The following is a 24,283-nucleotide window of genomic DNA, read 5'->3' as shown; positions in this document are numbered from 1 at the left end:
ACAAGGAAATATGTATAACAGTATTTTTTTCAACATAAATGATATGTAACGGGTGTATGTGTATGGTTTGAAACTTATTTAATCATGTTTGTGGATATTGGTTCTAAAACTGAACTGAATAAAAGTAAGGTGAGAGAGAAGAAAAAGCTTCATTATTTTGAAAACCACCCTTATCTGGAACCCCGGTGTTCAAAAAACACACTGAAATTCACAGGGCAGTCGGTCTGGCAATTGTGAGTTTTTTTACACGACTGGAATATTTTTAATACACTGGATAATCTGATCTTATAAAAGATTAGTATAGCCTATTTAGATAGAGAATATTAGGTTAGAGTCTGATAAATTTAAATTTATTAAGTGACTCTGAGAAAATATCAAAGTCGAGGCTCTGCGGAGACTTTTATATTTTTGTAGACAAACTTATTAAATTTAAATTTATAAGACAGTAACCTAATGTTCTATTTATCCTACCTTCTAATCTAAAATCATTCTTTAATTAAAGTTCAAAATTTACCTCCAACTAGATCCGAGTCTGTCTTAAAGGCTTTTCTTCAGGAAATTGGGAAGAGGCCTTGGCCTTTCAAATTGGGAAATTTATGTGCAATGATTATTTTGGGAAAAATTATCAACCGGAAGTAAACATTGAAAAACGAAGCAAATCCATCTCCCCTGAAACTAGGACTAGATAAAGCAAAATTTATCTGACCCCTTCATTTTTGCCTTTATTTTGCATGAAGGTAGGATAAAAAGAATTACATTAATTAAATCCCTTAATTTTTTCCCTATATATTTAGATGAAACAGTTTTCAGGCATTATGTTTTCATGCTGTAAAAACTCTCACCATAGGTACTTGGATTCAGTGTTGTTATATACCGAACACAACAAATGAAACTACCCAGCCACAAAAATAGTAGGAGCTTCAAGTAAGCCCTCTGCTTCAAATACACTTCTGATGTACTTTAAAGGTACTTCCAATCACACAGACCTGCTTCGCATTCAGTCCCGGAGACTTCAATTGTACTTCTGCCTCATACTTCCCCTGAAGTCTCTGGGGCCTTAATTGTGCTCCACTTTTGTGCATGGGACTTCAAGGAAGTACTAGGGGACTTCAATGATACTTTAGAATCTTTAACAAACAACTGAGGATTCAAGTGGAACTTCAAATATACTTTCTTAACTTTGAAAAATACCTGCATCTAAGGAACTTAAAATGTACTTCTGTGACTTTCTATTTTTAAACTGATTCCTTCATTTTATGTGCAGTGGTTTTTTATACTATGAAAGTGCTAAACTTTGTATATTTGTAATAAACAAAGTTGTATAGATATTTTGTCATGCTAATCTTAAAGCCCCAGTGCCACATAATGTAAATTTTACAGTTGATTTCAACTGGATTCTTTTTGCACTAAAAATAGTATCTGCATATTCTAGCTCGTGCTTTTTGACACTATCCTATACCCTCCTTAATTTTGTTATATCATTGAAAAAAATACCATTTACGTAATACTCAAAACACATATATGTAAATTACACAAGAATAGAATAATTCCATGTAAATGAAAGTCAGCTTTGTCCATTAGGGTTGACATCTGACAATTTCAGCCTCACTTTGTGTAAAGTGTAATAGTCCGTTTCTCAGTTTTTGCTAGAAAACAGGTTGTTTATTTCCAATACCAAGTCTGACAATTCTGATGTCACACACATATCCACAAGATATCAGTAGTGGCGGGGTACAGCTTACCATACTTGTACCATTTTAACCCTTGCACCGGTAGCATGGAGTTGGCCTAATGAAGCGGTTTTCATCTAGGGGTGAACTTGTCTGTTTCTTTCAATAGTTGTTCAAAATTTATAATGAGAGAGACTAGATGCCATAGAAGAAGTTGACCATGTATTTTCTGCAGATTAGTATAAGAATACAAAAAAATGTATTTAAACTGGAAATGAGTTAGTTAAGTACATAGGTACCATGGGGGACAAGTCTACTGGCAAGGACTGTACATAACCATTTATAGGAGGTACCAGGCACTGGCAACGGAAAGCATACATAAAATAGATCAAAAAAATTTCTGTGAGGACCAGAGCAAAGGTGGACACAGACCTTAAGGTTTGACTCTTGGTGCGTCTAGTTTATGGAGTCCAAACTACAATAACTGTCAAGTCAGTCACAGTTTTCATATTTTATTTTCTGCTCTGATCTTTTATTTACACAAGTCTTTAAGCATGTTCTATTAATTTTAAATTTCAAGCACCAAAGGCGTGATACAACCTCACGACCTCCAAGCTATTCGCAGAAATTACCTTCCCTGGCGTTCATTAGTTACTGTAATGCAAGGGGAAGTAATCGCCGTAGAGGTTGGCACGACCTCTTGATTGACAGTCAAGCGCCTAAAACCACTTCAAACTTTGACCAAGGTCTGTTTGAAAAACTTAACCTGGAGATATGTTGATTTTAAAAAACTTAACCGAAAAACTTACTAACACGCGTTAAGGCAGACAATGAGTGACAACCCCCTGCGAAATGTGACCATGTTCAACCATGGTTCAACATAGCCATTCCATGTTTGACCATGGTTGGACCAGAAATTTTGACATGGTTGACTATGGTCAAACAATGGTTGAAAAAAAGGCCACCATGGTCAACTGATGTAGACCATGGTTGAGATATGACTGACCATGGTCAACTTTGTTACCATGGTTAAAAATTACAACCATGGTTAAAAACAAACTGACACAGACATTATGTATGTAAACCATGGTTGGAAAGGATACAGACCATGGTCAGAAACAAAGATTTTTTACGCACTTAAAACAAGCAGAAAAAATATCTGGCATGAACTTTTCATAAAATTTATACTGAACAAAATTTCTAAACATCCACCTGCTTTGAGATAATTTTTATTGTAATAACTGTATGTGCAGATTTAAGCATGATCATATAAATGTTTAGCATACAAAAGCGTTAAAATTTTATCTCATGAACTGTACATATATATCTTGTGCCCCAAAGGCTGATTTGGGCCTGTGCTGTCATAGATACTGCTAGGACCCTTTTTTATGAGTAATCGTGTAATCCACTTTCTTTCGCTGAAGGACAGACGGAATTTCTGTTATCATAGCAACCAATAATTTTAGTCCGACTGAAAAAATAAAATGATGTGCATAATCTACATATCGTCCTGTAACTACACACCAAGTTTCATGAACCTAGCTTATGTACTTTTTTGAGTAATCGCATAATCCACTTCTTTTTCGCCGACGGACAGATGGACAGACGGAGGGTAAACCTATAGTTTCTTCCGGTTTCACGGTAGGGGACTAATTATAACCATATATATTGTCCGGTTATTTTCTGAAATACACTAATCAATACTAATTTGCTAGAGTACTCTTTTTTAATGAAAAGTATTTTATTGGTCTAACCACTGGACAGGGGGCATTCGTGTGGACTGTTTGTACCTTACTTAAACACACTTCTGGCTAGAATGTTTGGCATACATACAACATATACAGCATTGTCAATAGCTATATAGAAAAGTTTATCCATGATCACATGATATGAAGTGGAGCCGTGTAAAATGTGAGTAAACTTTTGAGTGCGTTGTTTAAAACAGTGACAAACTTGTGTTTTGACATAATAAATTTTTTTTATTCACATAAAACAAGACTCGTGTACAATTAGTCGGACTAGGGTTTGCCCATCTGTTAGGCAGCACCTGATTTCATATTATATTTGAGATAAAATAAACCAATAAACATTAGAATATCGAAAGCAACGTAACGTTTGTACAAATCAAAGAATACCAGTATTATCTTTTTGCTCGTCTGCACCCGCCATTTTGTTTATATTTCGTTGCTAGTGCGTCTAATGAGCCAGAGTAAGGCACCTGTCCCAAGCGTTCGCGAGATCACCCTGGTCTCACAATACTATTTTTTACATGCTTTTTAAATACGAAATATTATTCGCTTATGTATTTTCAGAAAATATATGTCTAAAGCAGAAATTTAACAATGAATAAATGGTTATAATGAAAGATAGGCACAATGGTTAAAGGATATAAGTTTTAAACAATTAAAATATTACGAAAATTGTAACAACACATGGCATGACCTCTCAAATTCGGAAGAAGTTAACACAAAATTAAAGAGAGTTAGTACATTCAACCAGATATGGCTCAAATCTGGAGGTTGCCACATACCCTAGAATTTTTGTTACCAGTAACAAATGTTCTATGTCTTCAACAGTTCAGACTGGTATGGCAGAGATTAATTAGCACCTTCCTTTTCATCATTTGAAGTTAAAGAACAGCACATGAATCATTTAAACAGCACCAAACAAGCATGCAAAACGCCGCTTCTTAGAATATATAAAATCTAGTTAAAGTTTCATGTTTCAATAAAATTTAAAGTTTCCTTGGTTGTAAAAAAACAAGAAGTGTTATTTAAAATTGACAATTTATTAAAAGTTATTTTAATATTAAGGAAATAAACGCATCTTACACGCATGTGTAGGACAAAGATACATCTAAGATCATTTTTGCTTGTCACTTAAAACATTTCCAAATGTGTAAATTAAAATACCGTGCATGTAGTTTATGACGTCATAAATTCGATGTCATGGTGCACACTTGTAGCTTGTCTTTTTCCTAGGGATATTCAAGACATTTTGAATATTTATTTTCTAGAAGATTCATTAATAACTGAATAACGTATATTGAAACATCATTTATAGGGCATATTTCTACTTCGTGTTTGTTTTAGATATTTATTTTTCAAAACAAGAAATTTAATGACAGCTGGTATTCAATGTTTAAACCCGAATAAAAAAAAAGAGCAAAAAACTGCTCACCCGATTAATTCTCTCCATCCACGGCACCAACCTATTATTATCTATTTATGTTTACATACAGGAAGATCTAATACGGGGAGAAGACATTCCATTGATCTGTGTTATCTTGTCCATAATTGTATAGTATAGTCGTTCCAGGTTCATGTGAGCTGGTAGTTGTGTGATATGAAAACAGACAAATGCTGCTTCCGGTTTACTTCCGTCTTCCGGTTTGAAACTGAAAGTAGAAATGGTAAAGAAAAACGGCGTTATTTCTCTTATTTTGAATGGACATTCGAATGTTTTCACCAAATTAACGACCTATTCTTGCACATCATTTACTTTTCCAACAGCTGATTCCTTAACGAAACAATGAAAACTAAATTAGGAAGCAACTTACTGTATATTTGCCAAACAAGCGCATAAATCTTAGTTACGCCCCTTACTTTGTTGAATGATTGATTGACATAGAACCTTCATATTGCTTTCTTCATCTTATTTGCTGTTTTCTCCACTGCCTAACACTTACGTCGAGCAAAGAATTAATACAGTGCTTTAGGGTATAGCGAATTTTAGGGTATAGCGGATATAGGTTGATAAATTTTGTATTTAGACTTGAATTATTTTATAAATTTTCATATCATTCTTTTACTGGCATGCAGACAGACATATTCTGACATACATTTTAAATGTTTGCTTGTTGTGTTATTTTTCATATGTCAACAAATGAAAATCGAGGCTATCCTCTACTGACTAAATCAGTGTGAATGTAAAAGGGCAGTGGCTAGGTTCCGGCTTCCTAGACCAAATGTCTACGTAGCCGGGTCCGGTTACCTAGACTAAAGGTCTAGGTAGCGGCTATATATACATAGTAACATATCGTATATGAACATGTAAGTCAAGGTAGCCAGCTCTTTAATAAACTGTATTTATAAAGGATCATTCCAAGTATGTACTGATCTTCTTAAATGTTTAAGCTGTTCCCCTTCTTGGTTTAGGTCAAGGAGGCTGACTTAGATCACTTGCCCTCACTGATCAATGTTGGTTTGAGCCTTGTTTTGGGCATAGAATTCTTCATGTGAGGAAGCCATCCAGCTGGTTTACAGATAGTCTATGGTTCTACTAAGTTGCCGGCCGGCTGTAAAATAATACCCAGACAAGCACCTGGGGTCTTCCTCCACCATCTAAAGCTGGAAAGATGCCATATGACCAATAATTAATTGTCTGTTGAACCCATTGCTGTTAAAGCCAACAAAAAAAAAAACTTGGTTTAATAGGCTATAAAATAAACAGTTTATCAAAGACACAGGTAATTTTAATGCCTTAGCTATCACACTGTTTCAGGTCACAATGTCTTAGCTAAGCTAAAAAGGATTGAAAGTTGGACATACTTTCATGATAGTAATAGTCTAAGAATCCATTACATGTAAGAAATGCTTTTTTAATATGATCTGTTTTTCTTGTTGTTTTTTTGTTGTTGTTGTTTTTTGTTGTTGTTTTTTTTTAAATAAAAATCTGAATCTTTGTGTTATTTTCAGGCACAAAATGTACAAGTGTGTGAAATCAGTAATGATGTTACCACAAAGCTGAAAAAATTTCGCTTCAGAAAAGAGAAAAATATTGCAGCATTATTGTGTAAAGTACTTTCCTTATATGACTTCATTTCACAATAACTTAATCATAAGACACAAATGTAATGTATAAATTTGAGAGAATTGAAGAAGAATGATAAAAGTTCTACACACAACATTGGGTAATAAGTAAAAAAAGAAGATAGATCCTTATCTTGCTAGTAAGAGTGCCAGATTTAAATTCTTGTGTCTGGAGTTTGAGCCCAACTTGGCAGTGTTTTTGGATGTCAGCTCGATCAAAACCATTAGTTCTAAGGCCTATAGACCTTCACCTTTTATGTGATGATGAAACTTGAAACTGGTAGTTCTTTGCAGAGGTGTATGTTCATACAGAATTGATGACAGTTTGCAGGAATATCAGTTTATATCAGTTTTTGAACTAAAAAAAAAACTATATGTTTACCGATACACATCAGTTTATTTAAGCCATCCTTTAACCCTTAGCCTGCTGGCGGCGATTGGTTTTGCCTTTGCGACCAGTGCAGACCAAGATCAGCCTGCACATCCATGCAGGCTGATCATGGTCTGCACTGTTCACTATTCAGTTAGTAAATTTTCAGTGAACACCCCTTCGAATAATAAATGGTATTGCCCAAACTCAATGATGGAACAGTCCATTTTAGAAATTTAGCAGGCTAAGGGTTAATTTCAGATCATGTGTAAGTGCTTATTAAGTTAGTTTATAAATGCTAGTTAATTTTTTTCATTGTAAGATTACTTTTAAGTTTAAACGATTTACGCTTGGGTCTACTTCCTGGGAATAATTCTGCTGATGAGACGGTATGTTCCAGGCTGGATTTGAACCCGAGAATGCTTCAACACATGTTTGAGAAACCTGTGTCATCTGCCCAATGCATGAAGGTTTTCACAAGTTAACCTTTAGCCTGCTGCCAGCAAGTGATTCTGCCTTTGCGACCAGTGCAGACCAAGATCAGCCTGCACATCCGTGCAGGCTGATCATGGTCTGCACTGTTCGCTATTCAGTTAATAAATTTTCAATAAACACCCCTTCAAATAATAAATGGTACTGCCCAAATTGAATGATGGGTCAGTCCATTTTAAGAATTTAGCAGGGTAAAGGTTAAGATTAAGTTCAATTTAACCTTTAATTTCTGACTATATAACTATTTTTACTGACATGGCGTTTTTTGGATAATGAACTTGTTTTTCTTGCTTTTATTTATAGTGAAAGTTGATACAAGCTCGCAGACAGTAATTGTGGATGAAGAATTTGAGGTACGAATTGAAGCATTTCTATACATAAAAAAAAAAGAGATTGGTTTGTGGTAGTTTGGCCACTTCCTTAAGTCCTGTTTGGATTGTCCTATGAAGAAACAAACGAGTTTTTATGCTGATTGTGGATCATTTGATCCAGGTGCCCATCTCTATCTTAAATGTTACCTGGATGGGACATCTGGGATCTTCCTTCATCCATAAAAGCTTCGATATTGAATACTGTCATAATTATGCACTTAACTGTGTCGGTGTGACTAAAATGCAACAAACAAACCTTTTCCTTAAAAATTTATTTACATGTATTTATAAAAATGTCTCACAAATTTACAGTTTTATGGATACTAGCTCATGTCTAAAACTATGTAACTGAAAAAAAGCAACATTGTAAAGTATGAGACGTCTTTAGGTTTCCTCCAAAGGGGAGATAGAAATAGACATCCTATTTGAAAATATTGATTAAAACAAGGATAGAATATATAAATAACACATATCAGTGAGGTTGTTATTGATACTGTCACAAACCTTGCCCTCAGCGATGTTCAAGATATCTTACTTGATTGTACTTCTCTTAAGGACATCTGTTCTTTTAAGTTCAGATGTACATGTTAAACAGCAAGACCTGGTGCCAAACCACTCAAAGACAATATTTCATTCCAGTTAAACTTCAAGCTCACATTTCAATTAACTGCATTTAATTTTAAAAGCTAAGCTTATTACAGTAAGCATATCCCATTCAAAATAAATTCATAAGTCAGGATCAAAGTATCATACATTTATTATGTACTCTTTAATTAAACATTAATTTTGTTTTCTGTTAAATTGATTTTGACAAAAGAAATTTTTTTTTTTTTTTTTTTTTTTTTTTTTGAACCACGTTTAAGGCCCGTTTATTCATCACAAAATTTACATTTACATTTCAATATATAACATATACAACATTAAAATATTCACATATTACATATAACATTCAAAGATTTTTTCCTACTTTTAACATTTATAACATTCAAAGATTAACATGTACATATCTTTTTCTAGAAAAACGTAGTTCAACCTTACTTTAAAAGGAAAAAGAAACCTCTTTAATAAGTACTATCAGGTTATTGAAACATACAAAAGAAGTACATAGAAAGAAGAAATGATTAAGCTGTATTGATTATTCTAAATAATTGAAAAACAATTTACTAATCTAATGGCAACAGATTATAATATTAAATGTTGATTAAGTATGTGGACTGACAATAAAAAGCTGTACAACTGCCCAGTTATCTCTTTCTATTTCTTTTATATTGGTGCTTCTGTATACTTGCCAGGCACAATTCAAATAACCTTTTAAACCATAAAAACTTGGTACAATCTCTTTTCTTTTACAAGCGAAAATATATTTCTTAATTTGTAAGAACAAAACGTAAAATTTTTCAATTCTTTTTTCACAATTTCCTATAATAAAGTCTTCTGCTCTTATTTGAACAGTTATTCCATTATTCAATCAAAGCCTTGAGATGTCTGGTGGTTGCGGGTTTTGCTAGGTTTATTTTCATTTTAAAGCCAATCTATAAATATACATGTATAAAAAACAAATACTAATATGCCTTGATCTAAGATAAACTCTGCCTGACCTTACATTGACAGCTGGAAGTCAGTGATGTAACCATGGGCTGGAATACCTAAATATTGACAAATCTTATATAATCTAAATGGCCAGTGTGAATGGATAGAGGATGAATAAGAAATGCTTGATCATTGATAATTCATCCGCATTGTTCATGAATGGGACTACTTTGTGTAGCACATGAACAAATTCCTTTAGTTGTGATTTGGAATCAAATAAAGATGCTACATGATTGTCAGAAATACACTTAACTTTGTTTGCGGGATAAACCCGCAACCAGTAAAACATTTTTCACTTCTTGCAATAAATTTTGAATACAAGTACAAGACCAGAACAGATGTATAATTGTTTCTTCCTCTTCTTTACAAAAAGTACAAAGATTATCAGTTACAATATTCATATGATATAATAAAGACTTAGTACCAATAATTCTGTGGAGTATTCGTAATTGTAACCACTGAATGTAAGAATCTCTTGTCATGAGAAATACAGATTTATAGGCATACTTCCATTCAATATTATTAAAACATTGGTTCCATTTAACTTGACTAGTAGGTATATCATTGTTTGCAATCAGTACATTATACACATGCTTATTTGCCATATTTGAAAATAAAACTTTTGAAACATAACAAGAGACAACAGGTCCATAGCAGCTACAATTACCACTTATTCTAATATTACATGTTCTTAAATAGGACTTTATAGTACTTTTTAAACCTTCATAAAATACAAAATTTAACCTTTTACCAATACACTGTTCTAAGTAAGATATATCTACAAATTCACCTGTGTCTGATATTAAATCTTTAACAAATCTAAAACCTCTATCAAACATACTTTTATCAAATACACCTTTGTTACTAATTTTAAAAACAGCTGTTATAAAATAATGGCATTGCAAGAAGTTCATCTACAGTTTCAACAGGCATCTTATCCATATAAGAGATAAAACTTCTTAACACATCACACCAGAATTTGTTTCCTAGCCTTTTCATTATATTTTCGCAATACAAATTTCCAAGATTAACAATTCTATGTAAGTCAAATATTGATTTTAACAACACATAACACTTTCCAGTTCCATTAAAAGCTTTTCTTATCCATGACATTTTCATACTATGTTCATATTTATAAATATCCACCATTTTTAGCCCTCCTTCTTCATAATTCTTGACAACAACAGAGCACTTTATTTTATATGGGCCATTCCATACAAAGTCATATAACAATTTGTTTAAATTATCCATAAATATGTTAGGTGGTGTTGGCAAAATTATAAACAAATTTGTAAAGAGAGGAACTAACAATGATTTTACAACAGTAATTTTTCCAATAGGAGTAAGTAATCTTCTGTTCCAGTAGGATATCATCCTTTTAACATTTTCTAACTTATCATTGAAATTAAGCATTATCATATTATCAAGATCTACATCAAAAATAATACCAAGTATTTTAAACCTTGTAGTACCCCAAGATAGTTTGTACTTTGTCTTTATAGATCGGGTACTGTATTTCATTGCACCTATCCAAATAACATTAGTCTTCTCAAAATTAACTTTTAGACCAGAATAAAATGAAAATTTATGTAGCATATCTAGGGTAGCACGTAAAGACTCTTCCGAGCCATCCAACAAGACAAAAGAAATTATTTGCTTCTTATTAACATCCTTAACTTTTTGCCGGATATATTTTTTTGCCATTCCTCACCACGAACCCTTTCGGCGGGGGATACCAGTTCATCGAATTTGCTTGTTATCCCCCGACGAAAGTCGGAGGGATATAGTTTTGGCGTTGTCCTTCCGTCCGTCCGTCCGGAGCCATATCTAGGAAATGGTTGGGAATATTTATTTAAAACTTCATATACATGTTCACCACAATGAGTTCTTGGGGCCCGTCAAGTTTCAGTCAGATTGCCCAAGTAACACCAAAGTTATGGCCCTTAGAAGTTTCTAGTGTTAACTATATAGGGTACTATAAATATGGCAATTTCTGCATCATAACTTTTGATATATTTGACCTAGAACTATGAAACTTAAACAGAATTTAGATCACCATAATGTGGTTGTGTACACACAATTTCATTTGGGTTTATTTGTAAATTAAGAGTTATTGCCCTTTAATTGTATAAAAATCCACATATTTGTACATAACAAACTTACCATTTTGTAGAATTTCATTAAATTTCTTTCATTCTTTTCCACGAACATTTATTGTAAACATGTGAAGTTGTGTACCCACACCTGGTCACCCCCTTACCTTGATCACAGACCTCCCTATCCCCCGACACCTCCCCCCCCCCCCCCCCCCAAAAAAAAAAAATATAAAAAAAAATCATTCCTTATTTTAGACTTTTTTCAAACAAACTTCATATACATGTTCACCACTATGAGGTTATGGGGCCCATCAAGTTTCAGACAGATTGCCCAAGTAACACCAGGGTTATGGCCCTTAGAAGTTTCTAGTGTTAACTATATAGGGTACTATAGATCTATAGATATGCCAATTTCTGCATCATAACTTTTGATATATTTGACCTAGAACTATGAAACTTTAACAGAATTTAGAGCACTATAATGTGGTTGTGCACAGACAATTTTGTACGGATTTCTTTTTGTAACTTCAGAGTTATTGCCCTTTAATTGTCTAAAAATCCACATATTTGTACATAACAAACTTACCATTTGGCAGAATTTCATTAAATTTCTTTCATTCTTTTCTGTGAACATTTATTATAAACATGTGAAGTTGCGCACCCACACCTGGTCACCCACTTGCCTTGGTCACACCCCCCCCCCCCCCAACCCCACTCCCCCACTCCCCCCACTCCCAATTTTTTTTTTTTTTTCATTTCTTATTTTAGATTTTTTTCAAACCTTCCAAGTTGTACTATTCCCCCACCTCACTTCTCCACCCAGTCATGCCCACCACTGATCAGGCATCCTCTGCGCTCTCCCCCCCCCCCCCCCCCCCCCCCCCCCACTCCATCTTCACCCTTTTACCTTTTTTTTTTTTTTCATTTTTAATTTTCAATCAATATTTATAATCAGCATGTGAAATTTTGTTTCCTCTCCCGTTCCCCTGCACCCCCACGCCCTAAAAAAATAAATATATACATATATCTATATATAGATATATATATTTCCATTCCTTTTTTTTTTTTTTTTTTTAAATGTTCAAACCTTCAACATGTTAAGTTGTGACTGCACAAACCTTGCCCTCAGCCATGTTCAAGATATCTTATCTGTGTTCTCTTAAGGACATCTGATCTTTTAAGTTCAAATGTACATGTAAAACAGCAACACCTGGTGCCAAACCACTCAAAGACAATATTTCATTCCAGTTAAACTTCAAGCTCACATTTCAATTAACTGCATTTAATTTTAAAAGCTAAGCTTATTACAGTAAGCATATCCCATTCAAAATAAATTCTTTAGTCCGGATCAAAGTATCATACATTTATTGTGTACTCTTTAATTAAACATTTGTTTTCTGTTAAATTGATTTTGACTAAAGAAATTATTTGCTTCTTCCTTAACTTTTTGCCGGATATATTTTTTTGGCTTTCCTCACCACAAACCCTTTCGGCGTCTCGATAGCCTAGTGGTAGAGCGTCCGCTTCGAGTGCGGGGTCGTGGGTTTGATCCCGTGCCGCGTCATACCAAAGACATGAAAAATGGTACCAGTAACTCCCTTGCTTGGCGCTCAGCGTTAAATTGGAAACTGGCCTCTTCTCTCATAACCTCATGGCGATGGATTCCATCAGGAATGAGATGTCGAGAGTGATTAATATAAGTTGTAGAACTTTAATTCACAATCGATCTAAAATAAATTAGTATAAACTATGAGTCGTGGGACTATTTTTGTCAAATTTGTGGTTGCATAAATCAGCAAAACTAAATCCCAACAAACAAGTAAAATAATTACTGTGTATTTCCATTCATTTAATCTTCAAGAGTTGAAATGCATAAATTCATACCCCCCTTTGAAATAGGCGTTTTTGCTAAAACCACAAAATGTCATGCGGGGCCTCCATGGCCGAGTGGTTAAGGTCGCTGACTTCAAACCACTTGCCCCTCATCGATGTGGGTTCGAGCCTCACTCGGGGCGTTGAATTCTTCATGTGAGGAAGCCATCCAGCTGGCTTACGGAAGGTCGGTGGTTCTACCCAGGTGCCCGCTCGTGATGAAATAATGCACAGAGGGGCACCTGGGGTCTTCCTCCACCATTGAAGCTGGAATGTCGCCATATGACCTATCATGTGTCGGTGCGACGTTAAATCCAGCATTTATTTTTTACAAAATGTCATGCCCGCAAAATTAAATAATTGCACAGTATTTATGTCTTTCTCAGGACACAAATATTGAAGACCTGCAAGGAGAATTACCAGAACATCAGCCAAGGTTTCTTGTTATAAGTTACGTGAGAGACCATGGTGATGGTAGAATATCATATCCGCTATGTTTTGTCTATATATGTCCAGCTGGTAAGTCATTTGAGCCGCGCCATGAGAAAACCAACATCAAACCGCAGTCTATTCAGGATCCATGCTGTTCGCTTCCAAAGCCTATTGCAATTAGAGAAACCGTTAGCGAACAGCATGGATCCTGACCAGACTGCGCAGATGCGCAGGCTGGTCTGGATCCATGCTGGTCGCAAATGCACTATGTTGGTTTTCTCATGGCACGGCTCATTTTTGTTTTTGTTCTTGTTGAAAAAAAAACAAAAAAACAAATAACAACAGATATCACACTGCAGTTGACAAGTTGTCTCGTGTATTAAAACCTAATAAAATAATGTAGGGAGACTTTTCGGAAATTATTTTTTTTTATCAAAAAATGATTACAAATAAGGGGGTTATGCCTTTAGAGCATCAGTAAGTTGATTTGTAACATCACTGGCCATGTTTAAAGCATAAAAAGTGCAGTTTTGCATCTTTTTGTTAAAAAGTTGAAAAAAATATTCTCCAAGGCCATAAAAACATTTAGGGTCGGGCCAAAAATTAAGGGTAGGTCGGGATACCGGAAACAAACAATTTTTTTTCCTACGCCTTATCAAACTCAGCTGAAAATGTTCTGTGAACATTGGGCCTGGTTTGTATGTGATAAGTTATTTGGAGAATATGCAGGACCTTCATTTTAATTTCATTCTAAAAAATATGGTTCCTATGGCAGGAGATTTGGCAAATTCTAGTAGGGGACTTAATTTGCTTGGAAATATTCTTGTTTTATGTGTTGATACACTCTTTTTGATGCCACTTACTATGAACATATGTTTCCAGGATGTAAAACAGAGTTAGCTATGATGTATGCAGGAACAAGAAACATTTTACAGAAAGAACTTGGCATAACAAAGGTAATAACAACCTTTAGCCTGCTAGCAGAAAGTGATTCTGCCTTTGCGACCAGTGCAGTCAAGATCAGCCTGCACGTCATCAATGCAGGCTGATCATGGTCTGCACTTTTTGCTATTCAGTCAGTAAAATTTCAGCGAACACCTCTTCGATAAACAAGTGGTACTGCCCAAATTGAAAGATGGACCAGAAATTTAGCAGGGTGAAGGTTAATAAACAAATTGCACAGGGCTGCTGGTGTGATATGGGATAAAGTTGTCATTCACTACTCAGGAACATTCAAGTACATTTATCATAGCAGGTGTCTGCTTTGTTGCCTGACCAAATTATTGGAAAACTTGTCTGTACAGGTGTTATTGAAACATATAACACGTGGGAGTTATTCAAATGGATATCACCTGGGCATCATTAAAATGAATATCACCCAGTCCGGTGTTATTCAGATGAATATCACCCAGTCCAGTGTTATTCAGATGAATATCACCCAGTCCAGTGTTATTCAGATGAATATCACCCAGTCCAGTGTTATTCAGATGAATATCACCCAGTCCGGTGTTATTCAAATGAATATCACCCGTATGTTATTCAAACGAATATCGTCAGAGCTGGTATCACAAAATTAATTTTAAAACAATGTTTGATGGGGCGTCTGGGGTCTTTCTCCACCATGAAAAGCCGGAAAGTCACCAAATGACCTTTAGTTGTGTCAATGTGACGTTAAACCCAACCAAAAAATAAAAATTATCATAGTATCATAGAATGCAAATAAGAATACTTTCAATATGTATAACATGCTTGTTTAGTACTGTAACAGGGTACTTTTGCTACATTTCCATTTAAGGTGACATAATTATAATGCGTTTCAGAAATTTTATGACGCACCTTCGGTATCTTTCCAAAAGTGTACAGGTTATATACTTCGTAAATATAATTAAAAAGATATATTTGAAGATTTTAGAAAGTAAAGTTTAAAAAAGCTTTATAAGCCGCCTAAAATGCATCTTTTCATTTTTTCAATATTAATGCCCCTTAGATAGAAAAGAGTTGGTTTTACCTTAGAATTTAGCATTTACTTCAGATTTATAACACATTGTTATTTTGTTACAGAAAATGAGAAACAGTCTTTAAAAATGCTTGTATACTGTTTCTTCAACTGACATGATTAAGAAAGTGTTTCAAATTTGGTTTCAGAGATATCTGTCCATTTTACTTTCTGTTTCAGGATTTTGAGTTGAGGGATACAGAAGACTTCACAGAGGAGTGGTTAAACGATAAACTGAGCTTCTTCAGATAGTGCAATATATTTTAACTGCCCTCACAGGCAACTAATATTAGTATCATATTTTATGACTGTGTAGTTATCCTTGGATAATACAGAGGTTGAAATTCCATATTTGTGCGGATAAGCATGCATGAGAGATAACTTTATTTCAGTAGGCGTCTGAGGTGTCACAATTCAGAACATGACAAACTCTTCACAAATTATAGGCTTCACAGATCACATGTTCAACCATACAGGTAAAAGCAGAGTTACAGGGTTTATTATTTGTAGAGTTACCTGTAGTGAGTAATGTGATTAGAATTATCGGTCAATTTTAGCAGACGCTTACTGTTATGTGAAGGGACTTACTACACTTACGCACACAGATGTGAAATTGCAACCTCTGGAAAAGTCTCGGGGTAACGGACCCATGATGACATTCGACAGTATCTGTTTGATTACGTTTTCTTCAAATGCTGTTTCAGCAATCTACAGCTGCATGGTTGCTAATGTGAACTTCATTAGCAGGTGGAGAATGCTGAAAAAGCATTAGGAGAGTATACGTAATCGAACGAAAATTGCCGAATGTCATTACGGGTCTATTACCTTAAATGTCCCTTTTTTATTCATTTTAGACATAATAATGAGCCGCGCCATGAGAAAACCAACATACTGCGTTTGTGACCAGCATCTGCGCATTCTGGTCAGGATCCATACTGTTCGCTTATGGTTTCTCTACTTGCAATAGGCTTTGAAAGCGAACAGCATGGATCCTAACCAGGCTGGTCTGGATCCATGCTGGTCGCAAACGCAGTATGTTGGTTTTCCTCGTGTCGCGGCTCAATTATATAAAATGTACACATTTCCTTAACTTCAGCTGTTCTTTGGCTCATCATATGTAATCTTTAACTATTACACCTTAATGCCTTATCAGGGATGATGTCGTTTCTGCATAGACCTGTTGAAATTATGTCACCCAGCATATATGAGAGATATATCAATTTTGTCATGCCTGTCTGTCAAAACAATTTGTCCAAACTACCTACTCTGAAAGAAATGTTTACATTTCTACCAAATTTTTCAGTATAGTTCATACAGTATCTAAGTTGTCACCACTTTCTGTATGAATGACTTTCCATGGAGTTATGGCATTTTAAAGATCATTTTGCAATTGCTTCTGTTGACACCAGTGAGAGCTGTATACTACATTTCAGCATATGTGAATAAAAAATATATAGGTCCATTTAATGTCATTTGAAGGACAGTTTGGTTTCGGTTTATTGAATGAAGAAAGCTTGGGCCTACAGCCATCAAACTTCATTAATCATTGGCTCATGTCAGTAGATGACCCATATCTTAGATAGGGTGAAAGCAGGTTAACATCTCTCAAAATTCATTGGATAATTGGCTGAAGTCAGTAGTTAGCCCCTATTGTTTAGGGGGTCAGCAACTCTATGGTCAAGGTCATATTGTCCTCAATACTGAAAACAGTTTCTGATAAAAAATTGGAGGCCACATGGTCTTACGTTACAAGTTCACAGTGGCCTTGACACTTAAATCTATTTTTTGTAATCAGTAAACTGAGAATATTTGGGCATACAGTCTTCATATTACACAGAATGAATGCCTATAGTCGAAAGCTGATAAGTAAAACTTTTGTGTCATCAGATCATAGGACAAGATCACAGCTTTCTCCAGATGGGAAAAACTCTTTTCCATACAAAACATTCCATAGAGTAGGTACACAGCACCAGTACATACTGACTAAAGGTTATGGTTAGGTTTAACCTAGCTTCAAAAATTTAATTGTGTTATACCTAACAGGGCCACAGTGACTTGGTAGCCTATGGAAAAGAGTGGCACCCTCTCCAGGTATACGTCTTATTTCATATTCATTGACCTTTACATTTTAATGAAGTGGTATGTGGAGACATATGCATTTACCAAAAGCCATCTCTAGTTTGCATTTATAACGTGTTTTGTAAAGGCTTTCTATGTTTTAGTTTCACAGTTTTCATTTTACTTTATTTCCATAAATACCTCGATAGTTTTTGGCATAATTATACAGTGAAACATTCCTTGCTTGAACATCTTGGACTAATTACACCAAATAGGAAGTGACTACTCGGTGTTACATGTGTCAGAAGTAGTCTAAAATGTAGTTCCATGTTGTTGATGAGATCTGGTATAAGGAGTCATATAAGGATGTGACAGTTATATTTTTGGCCTAGTTGTATTGCTTATTGTATTGAGAAAAGATCTAGACCACTTTCATTGTGAATTTTCAGGTTTTAGTTTTATTCATTGAGAAAATGTCTACATATGCATAATCGCTAAACAGCAAATTTCATGGGAGCATTTTCAGAGGGTGATGTTTTTCAGAACAGATTATTTTTCTTAAATGTAGAATATCATCTCAATATTTTTTCATTTTTGGTAAGAAGACGTGTTATACTAAATGGCTAATATGGTTTTTATATCATTGAAATGCTCAAAAGCACTGAAAATGAGGTCTCAAGATTTAATTGTTTATATGAAATAAAGAAGGAACTGAATTGGTGTAATGTAACCTTTACAAATAAATGTGGTCCCTGGCCATTTTCTTTATGTTTGCTATGTTTGAATCGCTGATAACCCTAGATAACTATACTTTTATGCTTTTTCCCTTGCGACTACGATTGATCAGTGTTTTACTATATTCTGAAATAACTTTTACTAGATGTTTTGATTAAAATGTGTATGGAAAAATTTCTTATTGGAGTCTATTATTTTTTGGCATAATGTAATCAGATGTCTACTTGCCAGATAATATGCCATGTTTTTGACTTTTGAAATAAGTGTTTTACAAGTGATTTAGCTTCGTGTAGGGATGAAAAGAGACCATATATACAAATAACAATAGAACAGTTTTACATAATGTAGACAAGTGGACAGGATTGAAAGCTAGTTTAAGTTTATTGAAATTTTCTCTACATTATTTTTTCGCTCAAATCTGGATAATTCGAGCACCATCCATTGCATTAGCTCATCGTCAGGACCCTGCAAAATCCCTGTCTAATGTTTGTTGCTTGATGACTGGAACTGCAGATAGCTCGACCAAATTTGCCAATCCAATCAAGTACTTACGAATGAAGTTTAAGTTTGACTGTATATGTACTAAGGTCCTTGTAAAATGCTTATAAGGTGCTTATTAAATGGATGTTAACGATGTTTTTTGAGGTCTAAAAGGTATCTACCAATAAGATATTTTGACTGTTAATGCTTTCATAAGGATCTGCAGAAAAGTTCTTAATGGGTATTCAAGTGCAAATTATTATTAATTTTTTTTTTTAAACGTTGGTATTGCAGAACTTTATTCTGCCCTTAGAAATGTAATGCTAATTATTTGCAGACATGCCTGTAAAACCATTTTTAATACCAAAGACAAAAAATCACAAATTGTTATCTATCAGGTTAAAATCTTTTTTTTTTTAATTTTGTTATTTCATTTTTTATCAATTTGTATAGTGGATTGAATTTATGCTTTCAGGCAGCACTGTGTTTAGTGGAAATATGTTAAAGATTTTGCTTATTCATATAGACGGCTATTGTTACAGTTTATGAATGTTCAGTTGTTTTCAAAATGACCTTTCCTGGCAAAGGTTACATGCAATGCCATATTGTTCCGCCTGCTTGGCTAGCTCATTAGAGAGAGCGCAAATCTATGGATGGCAGGGTAGTGAGTTAAATTCCTGGAGGAGGTGTATGTTCTCCATGATCATTTGATAAAAGACATTGTGTCTGAAATCATTTGTCCTTCACCTCTGATTTATGTGGAGAAGTTGACAGTTACTTCCAGAGAACAGGTTAATTACCTTCCCGCTGTTACATAACTGAAATACTGTTTGAAAAACAGTGCTAAACCCAAAATAAACACCCGAAAATAAAGCAGTGTTAAACCCAAAATGAACACCCCCAAATTTAAGGACTGATTATGAAATTTAAATTAATCTCTGTCGGAAAGTTCTCTTACTGTTTTATTCCCTTCTGTAACACATTTAATAGATTGTAATACCATAATACTTTAACACCCTAGACTTTCGCCAGTGTTCACATGAAGACGTTTGTAGCCCTGTCTGAAAGGTTGTTTTGAATCCAGTGATGTGTGGAACATGTTACTAATTCATTTAGCAATCATTTTATAATGTACACTAAATGCACAAATTGTATTTTTGTAATAAACGCTGTGTTTTGTTGGTGTTTAAGAAGATTTTTCCAGTGAAATATTAAGAAATTGGAGTGCTTTTTTTTCAAAGTATGTAATAGCCTTAAATCTATATGCCTTACGTTTTTTCCTTAATTTTAGGATGATTTAGGTAAGATGTAGTTGGAATATATGAGAAGCATTTTTAAGAGAAGAATGTCTCTGTGTTTTGTATATTTATTGTCTTCTGATGGGCCTATCAGTGATGAAATGAAGGCTGGTTCATTCTGCCGTGGTAACAATAAGATTTGTAAAAGTTATGAAAATGGTTCTGTAAACTTGTTCACTGTCTTAAGAATTATTTGAATAGTTAAAGTCAGAGGTAACATTTGACCTAGTTTCTAAGAATCGGTCAAATCAGTTACGTAGCACACCCACTTAAGCATTTATATTGTATGAACTGAAAATGTCATGTGACACTAGTCACCAGTGAGCCAAATCTAAAATTTAGTGTTTCATTGAAAAATGTAAAACTACTAGTATACATTTGATCTTCTTTTGATCACACTTAAATGAAATATTGCCTGAGTGTAGTCAGAGCATCCACAAAAGGCAAAACACTTTTTCTAAAGGATATTATCAACAAAGTTTCAGCAGATTTAGTATTTTAGTGGTTGAATGTTTTAGATTAAAATGTGGTGATAAAATATTACTGTATGAATGATGTAAAAAACATTACAGATTTGCATAATCTGTCCATATATGGCCCATTTTCTTGAAGGGACATGCCTCCAGTTTTTTCAATATTCAGTAATTGTAAATAAATCAAAATTAAAGTTGTCAGTGAGTGCTAGTCGGTATTTGTCTAAAAAAACATGTGTGTAGTCTGTTATGTATTCTGTTAAGTTCTCAAAAGAAAATAGCTCTTCTTTATATAAAACTGATGAAATATAGATTTATATTACATATTTTATAATATATGTAGGCATTTGTTTTTGTAATGATATTTTGTAGGTATGCCCTTTTAATAAGAAAACTGGCCTTTGAAAATATATGTTAATGTGATACATTATTTCTTGTAATGTTACAAAAAACAAATACTTTGATGTCTTTTAACTCTTACCCTGCTAAATTTCTGTAATGAATTTGTCCTTACAGTTTGGACAGTACCATTAACTGTTAAAAGGGAGGATTACCAAAAAGATACTGACTGAACGGTGAACAGTGCAGATCATGATCAGACTGCACAGATGTGCAGGCTGATCATGATCTGCACTGGTTGCAAAGGCACAATTAGTCGTGTCCAGCATGATAATTTTTAAGGATTAATAGGTGAATGTATTTTCAATTGTAGACAAGACTCTAAGATTATAAACGCAGCTTGCAGACTGGTCACAGAGTGCAAACGTTCCATTGGTCAATTTAGACCGGTCTCAGAGTGCAAATATTCCATTGGTCAATTTTAAGAAAGTGCACAGATACAACCGATTAGATGCTCTAATTGTGAGACTGGTTTACAAACTCAAGCTTAAAGCCACTCACGACTGCCCATGGATCTATTTGCATGTTCATACAGCTAAAATATGTATGTGTAATAACCTGGAGGTTTTCGTGTAAATATGTTACATATATGTTAATTATGCACACGTTTGGTTTTGAATCATGTGTTGAATCTGTACTTTGTGTAGATTCTGTTTTCCTAGTGTTTTAGTCAATCTATACTCTCGCTATACCTCTACAGTTTGGGACCATTCTTCAAATATTGCTTCAAAAGTGTTTTATCTTACAATTATCATATTATTTTCTGATACGAAAAATTGTTTACTTTCAGGAAATAAATTTCTGTTGAATCTGAACTGCTTTGTAAATTGTCTTTTTTAGCCTACCTGGACTAAGGGTTGCATCTTCCATTGTTGGCATTTTACTTTAAACACCTTCTTCTCATGAATTTTCACTAACATGCATAGACCACTCGATCTCAAGTTTGTTCAAACGGTGCCATTTGGCCCATATAAGGTTTAGTTTAATTTGTAGTCCTGTTTGGCGCCAAATAACCTATACTGTGTTGGTGCGTCGTAAAACCCAAATAAATATAGATAGATTTATTCGTGAATATATATGTCATGAATACAAATATTACAAAAATATCACATTATAAAAACCAACATTATTACAAAACATACATTCAATTATATCACAGAAATAGCTATGTCTTATATCTCAGAATGATATTAAAGAAGAATGGACTAGCTCTTTTATATAATAAATAAAATAAATTTTGTGACATATATATCACAGGATAACCCATAAAGTATTGCTACTTATTTCCAATGGGGTCCTTGTGAAAAATTATCAAGGTAAATATTGGCTGTATTAAATACAACATTGTTCTAAGAAAGACAACTCTTACTAGCATAAATGAAAATCTAAATCAAGAGTTACATGTATTTGTCTATCAAAGAAATCCCTGATTATTACAAGTATCACAGTTATATTCAATTATGACATACATTTCACAGAATAAATCAGGAAATATTGCACACATATTGATAAAATGATATCATACAACTAATAAAAGATAAAATCTGATTTTTCAGCACTTTTCGTACATTCAATGAGTTCCATTTTGACTTCTTTTTTAAAAGTATACTTGTTCTTTAAATTTTTTATGTTATTTGGAAGGCTATTCCAGTCATTTATAGCTTGAAAATAAAAAGTAGTCGATGTAAAACTGTCAACCTGAGGTACATGAAAGCTATTAACACTATGTCTACAATTATAAGAATGTTTCTTAGAGACAAGAGAGAAGTTATTGTGCAAATACGCTGGGCAACTATTATTAAAAATTTTATGAACATGATTGAGCCTGAGTTGTTTGACTCTGTTTTCAATATTAAGCCATCCAATATTACAAAAATCTGACACTTTCAAAGATCTCTTATAATCATAACCACAGATAAACCTGATAACTTTGTTTTGAGTCACTTGTAATCTATTTTTCAACTGTTTTGAAAATAAATAAATAAATTTAATAATATTTCATTACTCAATGGCATTCAATATATATGTATATATAGGTAGAGAGAGTTTATACGAACCAAACACCACCACAATATACCAGACTAATTACGACAAAGCGCCTAGCTGTACAATCGAGTGTGCATATAATATGCCACATCAAGTCCGCATTTTCTAGTATTACATATATTTCAAAATTTTCCAGGGACAGACCATACTGGTATTCAGATTTCACATCAGGTGTGTGGCATCATTTTTGATGTTAGTTTCATGTGACAGTGTTGTGTTTATCATGTTCTTCAATTATGACATTTTCAGTTTCACTCGAGCTAAAGAGCAAATTTATACCATTGATAATAGTTTAGGCTAGATTTTTATGTAATAAAAATACTTTCAGACTTGTATTGAGAAGCATGCACATGTTCTTTTGCAGAATAGTATTGTGCTCCTTTTATTTATTTATGCTGCAGAACCAGTGCATATTTCTTGATGAAAATCTAATAAGTTTAAACATAGAAATATTCAAATACCTTAGACCTTACAGGCTCATAATGCCTATATTCTATGAAATATGCAAATGTCTTGTACTTTAAAGGCACCCAGTGTCTACATACTGTAAAATATTCAAGTACCTTGGACCAGTCAAGCTCTTATTGTCTATTTACTGTAAACTACTGAAATAATTTTGACCTTAAAGGCTCACAGTGCCTATACTCAGTAAAATATGCAAATACCTTGGACCAGTCAAGCTCTTATTGTCTATTTACTGTAAAATACTGAAATAATTTTGACCTTAAAGGCTCTCAGTGCCTATACTCAGTAAAATATTCAAGTACCTTGGACCAGTCAAGCTCTTATTGTCTATTTACTGTAAAATACTGAAATAATTTTGACCTTAAAGGCTCTCAGTGCCTATACTTTGTAAAATATGCAAATACCTTGGACCAGTCAAGCTCTTATTGTCTATTTACTGTAAAATACTGAAATATTTTTGACCTTAAAGGCTCTCAGTGCCTATACTCAGTAAAATATGCAAATACCCATGGACCAGTCAAGCTCTTATTGTCTTACAGTAACTGTAAAATACTGAAATAACTTTGACAATAAAAGCTCTCAGTGCCTGTACTCAGTAAAATATGCAAATACCTTGGACCAGTCGAGCT

General features: G+C 34.0%; 1 protein-coding gene across 1 annotated transcript; it reads left to right on the top strand.

Moving 5' to 3' along the window:
* Window positions 1-5,023: 5,023 nt before the first annotated feature.
* Window positions 5,024-21,958, top strand: LOC123537380 (glia maturation factor beta-like). Its single transcript, XM_045321081.2, has 6 exons — window positions 5,024-5,082; window positions 6,368-6,464; window positions 7,647-7,696; window positions 13,659-13,791; window positions 14,587-14,660; window positions 15,881-21,958. Exons 1-6 carry the CDS (start codon window positions 5,080-5,082, stop codon window positions 15,950-15,952), a joined length of 429 nt encoding a protein of 142 aa, XP_045177016.2. The 5' UTR covers window positions 5,024-5,079; the 3' UTR covers window positions 15,953-21,958.
* Window positions 21,959-24,283: the final 2,325 nt, after the last annotated feature.

The sequence above is a fragment of the Mercenaria mercenaria genome, chromosome 1 (assembly GCF_021730395.1).
Source record: "Mercenaria mercenaria strain notata chromosome 1, MADL_Memer_1, whole genome shotgun sequence".
Classification (NCBI taxonomy): domain Eukaryota; kingdom Metazoa; phylum Mollusca; class Bivalvia; order Venerida; family Veneridae; genus Mercenaria; species Mercenaria mercenaria.
The sequence above is the reverse complement of the archived record's forward strand: the minus strand, read 5'-3'. Positions and strand labels throughout refer to the sequence as shown.